The sequence below is a fragment of the Ursus maritimus genome, unplaced genomic scaffold, assembly GCF_017311325.1.
Source record: "Ursus maritimus isolate PB19 unplaced genomic scaffold, ASM1731132v1 scaffold_14, whole genome shotgun sequence".
NCBI lineage: Eukaryota > Metazoa > Chordata > Mammalia > Carnivora > Ursidae > Ursus > Ursus maritimus.
In genome coordinates, this window is record NW_024423786.1 from 41,101,853 (window position 1) to 41,111,335 (window position 9,483).

General features: G+C 65.8%; 2 protein-coding genes across 3 annotated transcripts in view; one reads left to right on the forward strand and one right to left on the reverse strand.

The window, feature by feature from the left end:
- LOC103675115 (SREBF chaperone) overlaps nucleotides 1-6,175 on the forward strand; it is a 72,259-nt gene extending 66,084 nt beyond the window's left edge. The window contains exons 15-24 of the mRNA XM_040628900.1: nucleotides 1,683-1,871; nucleotides 1,953-2,154; nucleotides 2,225-2,340; nucleotides 2,427-2,949; nucleotides 3,039-3,124; nucleotides 4,739-4,821; nucleotides 4,928-5,094; nucleotides 5,254-5,334; nucleotides 5,536-5,742; nucleotides 5,826-6,175. Coding sequence (XP_040484834.1) covers nucleotides 1,683-1,871; nucleotides 1,953-2,154; nucleotides 2,225-2,340; nucleotides 2,427-2,949; nucleotides 3,039-3,124; nucleotides 4,739-4,821; nucleotides 4,928-5,094; nucleotides 5,254-5,334; nucleotides 5,536-5,742; nucleotides 5,826-6,071 — 1,900 coding nt within the window. The 3' untranslated portion in view covers nucleotides 6,072-6,175. The remainder of the gene's footprint in view (nucleotides 1-1,682; nucleotides 1,872-1,952; nucleotides 2,155-2,224; nucleotides 2,341-2,426; nucleotides 2,950-3,038; nucleotides 3,125-4,738; nucleotides 4,822-4,927; nucleotides 5,095-5,253; nucleotides 5,335-5,535; nucleotides 5,743-5,825) is intronic.
- Nucleotides 6,176-6,461: 286 nt separating this feature from the next.
- PTPN23 (protein tyrosine phosphatase non-receptor type 23) overlaps nucleotides 6,462-9,483 on the reverse strand; it is a 28,040-nt gene continuing 25,018 nt past the window's right edge. Inside the window, exons 21-26 of one of the 2 annotated variants that reach the window (XM_040628901.1) lie at nucleotides 8,164-9,473; nucleotides 7,898-8,082; nucleotides 7,699-7,803; nucleotides 7,485-7,623; nucleotides 7,268-7,381; nucleotides 6,462-7,189 (exon numbers count right to left, since the gene is read on the reverse strand). In XM_040628901.1, the coding sequence (XP_040484835.1) occupies nucleotides 6,710-7,189; nucleotides 7,268-7,381; nucleotides 7,485-7,623; nucleotides 7,699-7,803; nucleotides 7,898-8,082; nucleotides 8,164-9,473 (2,333 nt within the window). In that variant the 3' untranslated portion in view covers nucleotides 6,462-6,709. The remainder of the gene's footprint in view (nucleotides 7,190-7,267; nucleotides 7,382-7,484; nucleotides 7,624-7,698; nucleotides 7,804-7,897; nucleotides 8,083-8,163; nucleotides 9,474-9,483) is intronic. The other variant, XM_040628902.1, reaches the window with a different exon arrangement.

The following is a 9,483-nucleotide window of genomic DNA, read 5'->3' on the forward strand; positions in this document are numbered from 1 at the left end:
TCTGGACTTTTGCACTTCGCCTTGGAGGTGGGGGGTGCCCCTCAGGTCCTCGTGGCCCCAGGAAGCCTGGCTTTGGGAAGCTGCCCACCATACGCTCCTGCCCGGGTCCTGGTAGCTTCTGAGGTGATAAGCCTATCCATGGGAGAAGCAGCCCTGGGAGCATCGGGTATAAGAGTCATCATCTCCCTAGAGGGACCCAGGACAGGAGCCTGGTTGATGGGGTGCTCCGGGCTGGAACTACCGTGGTTCCCCAAGCTAGGGTTCCCCTGCCACACAGTGCGCAGGCATCAGAAAACGCTGGCCAGAATCACTGGCTTGTTGGGCTGGGCGGAAGGAGAGGAGCAGGGCTGGCTAGTGGCCAGCAGTGGCGCCCCCTGGAGCTGCCGGGAGAGGGAGCAAGGCTGAGGCCCTCTGCGGACTGGGGGACCCACGGGCGTCTCTGGAGCAGGTCACTTAGCTGGTCCCTCTCGCCACGCTGTCCGTGGGAATGGTGCCTGATTTCTGGCCCCAGCCGATAGATGGGGATTGGGGAAGTTCCAAGGACGCTCTTCGTATTTCAAGGCTGGGAAACCCAAACCATGACCGTGAAAAGGGAACCAGGTCCCTCCAGTGGCAGTTGGCCCAGGTGGTAGTGGGAGGACTTGGCGAGGCAGAAGGGAGGACAGATTGGGACCTGCGTCTTCTCCCCACCCCGAGGCCTGAGGTCCCCGTGCTGCTTCCTTCTGGCATGAGGGCCAAGGCTGCTGGGGGTCGGGGCACCCAGAGGCCCCGCTGAACGTCCACTGCCCCGCTGCAGGCCGGCACCGTCGTCTGGATCGGCATCCTGGTGTACACAGACCCAGCCGGGCTGCGCACCTACCTTGCTGCCCAGGTGACCGAACAGAGCCCGCTGGGCGAGGGCGCCCTGACTCCCATGCCTGTGCCTAGTGGTGTGCTGCCCGCCAGCCACCCGGACCCTGCCTTCTCCATCTTCCCACCCGATGCCCCTAAGTTACCCGAGAACCAGACGTTGCCTGGAGAGCCACCTGAGCCTGGGGGCCCAGCAGAGGGTGCCCATGACAGCCCTGTCCCGGAGGTCACGTGGGGGCCTGAGGATGAGGAACTCTGGAGGCAGCTCTCCTTCCGCCACTGGCCGACGCTCTTCAGCTACTACAACATCACGCTGGCCAAGAGGTGAGTTAGGCTGTGCTGGCTGCCCCCTCCCCGCCTGGTGTCAGCGCCTCGTCCCCAGAGCGTCCCTTCCCCCTCAGGCCGGAGACCCATTGCTTTGAATTCCGCAGTTTCTTTCAAAGAAACCCGCATAGGGTCGTGAGGTAGGAACCAGTGCATCAGGCAGCCACCACCCGACAGGAGCCCTGGGTCCCCCGGCCTGGGAAGTCACAGGTTGCTGCCAGCCCCTCAGCCCGAATGAGATCAACCCGCCAGTGGTCACCCACTCTGTGCCAGGACGGTGACAGAGGCAGCCCGCATGCAGTGGTGGCTCTGCCGCGCTGGTGCCTGTCACAGAGCAAGGCTGGGTGTTAGAGCTGGGCTGGGAGGAACTTGGCTCTGCGCTGCCTGCCCCCCCAATGCTGGGAAGCCTGTCCCCAGGGGGTGGGCTTGGAGTGGAGCCGGTGGAGCCAGCCCCTGTGGGAAGTGGGGAGGGGTCCTTCTGCAGGCACCCCGCTGACCCCCCCCCCCAGGTACATCAGCCTGCTGCCCGTCATCCCGGTCACGCTGCGTCTGAACCCCAGAGAGGCCCTGGAGGGGCGGCACCCCCAGGACGGCCGCAGCGCCTGGCGCCCGCGACAGCCCGGGCCGGGTGGGCTCTGGGAGGCCGGCCCCAGGGCGCCGGGCGTGGCACCGGCCCACGGCGACGTTACCCTGTACAAGTAAGGCCCAAGAGGGGGTGGGGGATGGGGATGGGGGGAGGGGAGGGGCGGGCGCGCCTGACCACGCTCCCGGCCGCGCAGGGTGGCGGCGCTCGGCCTGGCGGCCGGCATGGTGCTCGTGCTGCTGCTGCTCTGCCTCTACCGCGTGCTCTGCCCGCGCAACTACGGGCAGCCCGGCAGCGGGCCCGGCCGGCGGCGGCGCGGCGAGCTGCCCTGCGACGACTACGGCTACGCGCCGCCCGAGACGGAGATCGTGCCGCTGGTGCTGCGCGGGCACCTCATGGTGAGTGCGGGGGGCGGGGCCGGGGGCGGGCCGGGGGCGGGGCCCACAGCTGACCGCGCCCCTCCCGCAGGACATCGAGTGTCTGGCCAGCGACGGCATGCTGCTGGTGAGCTGCTGCCTGGCGGGCCACGTGTGTGTGTGGGACGCGCAGACCGGGGACTGCCTCACGCGCATCCCGCGCCCGGGGTAGGTGCCCGCCCTCCTCCGACCCCCGCCCCTCCCCGTCCCCCCATCCCACTCTGTCCTCACTCAGTCCTCCTGGCCCCTGGCAGGCAGCGCCGCGACAGTGGCGTTGGCAGCGCGTTTGAGGCTCAGGAGAGCTGGGAACGGCTGTCCGACAGCGGGAAGGGGGGCCCAGAGGAGCCGGGGGACAGCCCTCCTCTGCGGCACCGGCCCCGGGGCCCTCCGCCGCCTGCCCTCTTCCGGGACCAGCCAGACCTCACCTGCCTGATCGACACCAACTTCTCAGCCCAGCCGAGACTCTCGGAACCCACGCAGCCCGAGCCCCGGCACCGGGCGGGCTGCAGCCGTGCTCGCGACGGCCCGGGCTACGACTTCAGCCGCCTGGTGCAGCGCGTGTACCAGGAGGACGGCCTGGCGCCCAGCCGCGCGCCAGCCCTGCGCCCGGCCTCCCCTGGGCCCGGGCCGCCCTTGACCCCCGAGGACGAGGGGGGCTGTCCTCCCGAGAAGGGCTCCCCTTCCCTGGCCTGGGCCCCCAGCGCAGACGGCTCCATCTGGAGCCTGGAGCTACAGGGCAGCCTTATCGTGGTGGGGCGGAGCAGTGGCCGCCTGGAGGTGGGCAGGGGCCTGGGTGGGAAGGCCGTCGGTGAGCGGGCTGTGGGGGCGTCCCCGGCCACAGGTGCTCACGGCCTCTGGGCCTGCAGGTGTGGGACGCCATCGAGGGCACACTGCGCTGCAGCAGCGAGGAGGTGTCCTCGGGCATCACGGCCCTCGTCTTTCTGGACAAAAGGTGAGAGCGCCGCACCGCCCAGCCTCTACCCAGGTGTCCCATTCCTGGTCCCTTCCCCACTGTGCCATTGATGGTCCTTCTCAGTACTCAGCCCCACACCTGTGAACAGCAGGTAGGCCACCACTGTGAGGGGTGACAACTGAAACACTTAGGCCCTTAATCACTGTGACTTGGTTTCCCTCTTATTCTGCCAAGTCAGGGTTTCTGGGATGAGCCCATCAGTGTGGACCTTACCAGGTCTTGGCTGCATTTTCAGTGACAGAAAAATGCTTTCTCAGCAGAACCTTCTTTTTAAAACTTCCCTTCATGTTTGATGCGGTCCGCTGCTCTCACCTCCCTCCTCGGCGTGCTCCTTGGCTGTGGGTGCTCAGCCACCAGAGCTTTCGCTCCCTGCTCTTGGCCGTTAAATCCAGGTCTCTCTGCGACCAGGTGCCTCCTGCTTAACACGACCCACCTGTCCCGTGCTGGCTCTGTCCTCCGGGTCCCGACCATTTGTGGCACCAGCCTCTAGTTAGAGCCGGAGCCTTTTTCTTCTCCGGGGTGGGGTACCCTTGGCCCTAAGCTCTCAGGTTCTAGTGGGTGCTGCTGTCCTCTCGGCCCCCTCGAGGCTGCTTGCCCGGGCCTTGGCTGACACCCTCCCCTCCAGCCTGGCCACGTTTGTCGGTTCCTCCACACTTGGAAATTCTTCCCCGCTGCTTGTTTTCTCAGGCTCAGGGAAGGCCTGGGGTGCCTGCCCAGCCCTCAGAGCTGCCGGTGACCGTGGGCTGTCCTTCTCGCCCTCCCCGCTCCCCCTACCCCGTGTCTTGGTAGGCTGTGGCCGGGGCCCTTCCACTTCAGGGCCCAGGCATGCACTGCCTTGTGCTGGAGGAAGACTTTGAACTCCACTTACTTCAAGGCTTTGGGGACCCCTGGGCAAATGCCCCCGTTTCTGCCTAGGAATTCCTGGGCAGTGAAGAAATTCTTTGTGGAAAAAGGAGGTGCAGTGGGTGGTGCTTGATCAAAGCTGCTTCTCCAGGGCGGAAACCGCAGTGCCTCCTGCGGCCCCCTTGAGGCCCTCCTCTCTCCTCAGAAGCCCCTCCTTTAGGGGCGCCTGGGTGGCACAGTGGTTAGGCGTCTGCCTTCGGCTCAGGGCGTGATCCTGGCGGTCTGGGATCGAGCCCCACATCAGGCCCCTACGAGATGAGCCTGCTTCTTCCTCTCCCACTCCCCCTGCTTGTGTTCCCTCTCTCGCTGGCTGTCTCTATCTCTGTTGAATAAATAAATAAAATCTTTAAAAAAAAAAAAAAGAAGCCCCTCCTTTAGTTCCAGCCTGTGAGGGGTTTTAACTCACAGTCTTACTAGGTGCCACTTTACACATGAGCTCATTTACCCTTGTGACCACTCTGCGAGGGGCATAGCTGTCCCCGTATCACAGATAAACAGAGGCAGAGGAGAGTTCAGCCTGGGTCCCCTGGCTTCAGCGTGTTTCCCAGCACCTGTGCTCGCCTCTTGGCCCTGGCCCCTCCGTCTGTTCCTATACGCCCAGCAGAGCTGACCTGTCCGGTGGCCACAGTGCCCGGCCCCCAGCCTGGGTGTTCTGAGGGACAGCCACCAGCAACCACTTTTCTCTTCCAGGATTGTGGCTGCCCGACTCAACGGTTCCCTGGATTTCTTCTCCTTGGAGACCCACACTGCCCTCAGCCCCCTGCAGTTCCGAGGTCAGAGGGCCTGTGCTGGGAGGGTGCCTGTACCTGGTGGGGGGGGTGTGCGGTGGTGCCTGCAGGGTGTTTCCTCAGAGATCCATACTTGGCCTGTCATCTCCAGGGACTCCAGGGCGGAGCAGTTCCCCCACGTCCCCTGTGTATAGCAGCAGTGACACAGTAGCCTGTCGCCTGACCCACACCGTGCCCTGTGCACACCAGAAACCCATCACAGCCCTGAAGGCCGCGGCTGGGCGACTTGTGACCGGGAGCCAGGACCACACACTGAGAGTGAGGGTTGGCTCCGTCTTGTGGGGGCTGGGGTGGCCTAGCCCGGGATGGCCAGCGTGTGGGGTCAGCCAGGGAGAGGATGCAGAGGAGGGATGTCCTGGCCAAAATGTAACTGGGAAACCACCTGAGACCAGAACCTGATGCCCACCCCTGCCCCAGGTGTTCCGTCTGGAGGACTCGTGTTGCCTCTTCACCCTGCAGGGCCACTCGGGGGCCATCACAGCTGTGTACATTGACCAGGTGAGGGGGCCACGGGGGGCTGTGGGTGGGGTGCCAGGGTACCAAGCCATGGCCTCTATTTCAGAGTGTGGACAGCTGGCCCCAGAACCTTCTGGGAAGCAGAGGTGGAGGACACCCCCTCCACCCCCCCGGGCACTGGGACACCCTTGTGGACAGAGGTATTCCCCCAGTGATCTGGCCCCCCTGGGCCTGTTCTCCTAGACCATGGTGCTGGCCAGTGGAGGACAAGATGGGGCCATCTGCCTGTGGGATGTGCTGACAGGCAGCCGGGTCAGCCACATGTTCGCTCACCGTGGGGACATCACCTCCCTCACCTGTACCACGTCCTGCGTCATCAGCAGTGGCCTGGATGACCTCATCAGCATCTGGGACCGGAGCACCGGCATCAAGCTCTACTCCATTCAGCAGGTGGGCAGGACAGAGGCCACAGGGTTCTTGGGTGTTTCAGGGAGGGACTCGAGACACTGAGCTGATCCTGTCTTTGCCTCCAGGACCTGGGCTGTGGTGCAAGCTTGGGGGTCATCTCCGACAACCTGCTGGTGACTGGCGGCCAGGGCTGTGTCTCCTTTTGGGACCTAAACTACGGGGACCTGTTACAGACCGTCTACCTGGGGAAGAACAGTGAGGCCCAGCCCACCCGCCAGATCCTGGTGCTGGACAATGCCGCCATCGTCTGCAACTTTGGCAGCGAGCTCAGCCTGGTGTATGTGCCCTCCGTGCTGGAGAAGCTGGACTGAGCAGGGGCGGGGGCTGCGGTGCACAGCTGAGTCTTCCGGAAGTGGTCTCTCAACTGTCCTGTCCTGCCTCGTGACTGTAATATTAAATTTTTTTTTTAATCCCATCTGCCCACGGGCCTTCCAAGCCACTTGCGTCTTGCCCTAGAGCCGCTGCAGCACTTGCTCTGCACGTGCTCAAGCCGCTCCCAGCACGAGCCTGTGACGTGCTCGGTGCACAGGGCCGGTACCGGGCGGGGAGGCTCCGCAAGCACGGGCTGCGGGCCTGCCTCCTTAAGCCTTCAGAGGCGTGGAAGGCGCCGAGCCACATCCACGCTCATTAAAGGCACCACGTTTCAGGCGGTGCTACCGAGGCTCAGGCTCCCTTCCTAAGGCAGCAATGGGCAGACGCTGGCCAGAGAACAGGTTGGTTTATTACTTTAATAGCAAAGAGCTGAAAAATGTCAGGTCCCACAAAGGAGCAGAACCCGACCCAAGGCCCATGAGGCATTTCCACCCCACAGGGGTGCGGGCTGGGCCAGGTAGGGCTGAAGGCAGCAGGAATGGGAGTAAGAGACCAGGCCTGCCGGAGAGGCCCTGCTAGGGTGGGCAGACCGGCGCAGGAGATGATGTAGTGTAAGGACCGGGCAGGCAAAGCCTATTCAGGTTTTGTTGAGTGTCCAGAGCGGATCCAGAAGGCTGAGGGGGTCATCAGTGGGACGGGCAGCCCGCAGACCCTGCCCGTTATGGGCCTGCAGAAAGTTCTGCTTGCTCATCCGCTGCTTTCCTCGCAAGGAGTTGTCCAGAGAGAAGGCCTCAGGAGTTAGGGAGGCCAGCAGCTCCAGGGAGGAGGACGGGGGCCCCAGGCTGGGGGCCTCAGGTACTGGCTGATCCTCCTCAGGCTGGGGGGCCTCAGGCTGGGGTGAAGAGAGGGGGGGTGGGGAGGAGGATGGGAGTTGAGCGGACTCCGGGAGGCTGGCTGGTGGCAGCCCCGGGGGCTCTACGGGGCCTGGGAGGCTGGCGGCCAGGGAATCCAGGCCCCCGGGAGGGCGGATGCTGAGCTTGGCGATGGTGGCCTGGATGGAGCTGATAGGCATGTCCCCGCCGAGGACCAGGTCCTGAGAGTCCTGAGGAAGGTGGTTCTAGGAAGACAGAAGTGGGTGGAGACCAGTCCACGAGGCTGCGGCTGGCCCCGCCAGCCCCAGGGGCTCCTTCCTCACCTTCTGACTGACGCTCGTGCCTGCTGATGGTCTGCCCGGAGGGGGCACGCCATGGCGCTGCAGGACCTGCTCCACGTGTCTCACCACCACCTCGTGGCAGAACCTGAGGTGCAGCTGGAGAGGGCCCTCGGCTTGGTCAGCCGGGCCGGGCCTTGCTGCCCCGCGGTGGAGGGCCCCTCCCACACCCACCGACCCGCCCCCACCAGCCGCGCCTCACTTTCTCCTGCAGCATGTGCTTCCTCTGCTGTCGCATGCGCCGCACCAGCTGAGGCAGCTCGGGGATCCCGTTCCCAGCCTCTACCTCCTGCACGGCGGCGTAGAGCAGCGCGAAGGCTCCCGTGCGGCCCACCCCAGAGCTGCAGTGGGAAGCGGGTGTAAGCAGGGCCCAGGGCTGGGCCCCCGTCGGCGCCCCCCCCCCGTGCGGGCCGTACCTGCAGTGCACAACGACGGGCGTGTGCAGGGGCCGCTGGTGCAGGTAGTGCGCGTGCACCTCCTGGATGAAGCGCAGCAGGTTGCCGGGGCTGTCTGGCAGGCCTCTGCGGGGTGCGGGCGGGAGCCGAGAGCCAGCCTCAGCGGGTGCCCCTACCGCACCCCCCACCTGCCAGCCCCCACCCGGGACAGCAGACGCACAACTCAGGCCAAGTGGGGAAGTGGAGGTGCACGAGCGAGCGCTTGAGGCTCTGGTCCCGGAACTGCAGACTCAGCACCCGCTCCACGTGGGTCTCGGTGGCCCGAACACTGCTCAGCGCCAGGCTCAGGGCGCCGTGCACCATGGGCTGGCCTCTCTCAGTGGGGAAATAGCGCGCCACCTTTTGCTGAGGGACCAAGAGGTGAGGCCGTTAGGGCTCCTCTTCCAGGGTCCCTCCTGCACAGCCCCCTCACCCTCCCCCTCTCACCTTCTCCATCTCGGCCTCCGACACCAGCATGACGATGACCGACACCTTCTGCTCGTGCACCATGAGCCAGAAGTCCGCAGCCGTGCCAGGCAGCGGTGCCTGGGTGGCCACCAAGGGCGGGCAGTAGGGCGAGAGCCCCTCCACGCAGCTGGCGTTGATGTAGTCGTCCTTGCCTGAGCGCAGCACCACGCGGTTGCTGTCGTACGGCATGACATCCTGGTGCCGGTTCTTCAGGGAGTAGCAGCGGGCGATGGCGATGGACCGGCCACGGGCATCATGCTCCTGGGCGTCCTGCAGCTCTCGCCACACAGCGTCCAGCGCCGCCGCATCCCCCAGCTGGCCTCGGAAGGCCTCCAGCTCCCGCTGCAACTGCTGCAGCCTCTCAGGGTGCTCGTAGGGGTCCTGCTCGATCAGCCGCAGGGCTTGTGGCCGGCGGCCCTCAGCCGCGTCCACCTTCGTAGGCTGCAGCAGGGGCTGCCCGCCCCCGGGGGGCTGGGTGCCTCCGTGCTGACTCTCCGGACTGGAGGACAGCAGGTCTGCAGCCGCGGTGCCCCGGCGTACGCATGGGGGTGGCTCTGTGGCAGGGGGCCGAGGCGGCACTGGGCCGGGCCCTGGTGACGGGGCAGGTGAAGGCACCAGGTGGGGGTTGGGGGTGGGCTGGCCGGCAGGTGAGGGGCCTCGAATGGAGAGAGGAGCTGCCTGGGGGCCCAGAGGCCTGGGGGAAGGGGCAGGACCGTATGCCAGGGTGGGATGGGGAGACGGAGGTGGCCCAGGGGTGGGGAAGGGCAGAGCCCCTGAATGGGGGGGCAGAGGGTCCTGAGAGGGGCCCGGGTAGAGAGGGGTGTGCAGGGTTGGTGCTGGCTGTCCCAAGACGCCAGGCTGAGGGGCAAAGGGGTAAGGGGGTTGGGGGGGAACCCGCCCCGGAGCCTGGGGTGGGAAGAGGTTCGGATGCTGGAGCGGAAGGGGCTGCTGGGGGGGCTGGGGCCCAAATGCCACTCCTGGGGGATGGGGCTGGGGCCCAACCCTGGGGGCTGGAAAACCTGGGGGAATCCCAGGAGGAAAGTGGTGCTGGGCAGGGGCAGCTGCGAGGGGTGGCTTGGCCCCTCCCATAGGGTAGGTATAGGGTGTGGGCAGTAGCTGTGGCTGTGGTGGGGGCACCGGGAAGCAGGGCTGGGGAGGAGCAGGGCTGGGGTTTGGCCGTGGTGCGGCGTGGCTAGAGATGGGGGCCTGGACACTATCTACTGTGGTAGTGGCTGGCCGAACCGCCATCTCAGGGCCCGAGAACTGGGGAGGTGGGGCTGAGGGCAGACCTGCAACTGG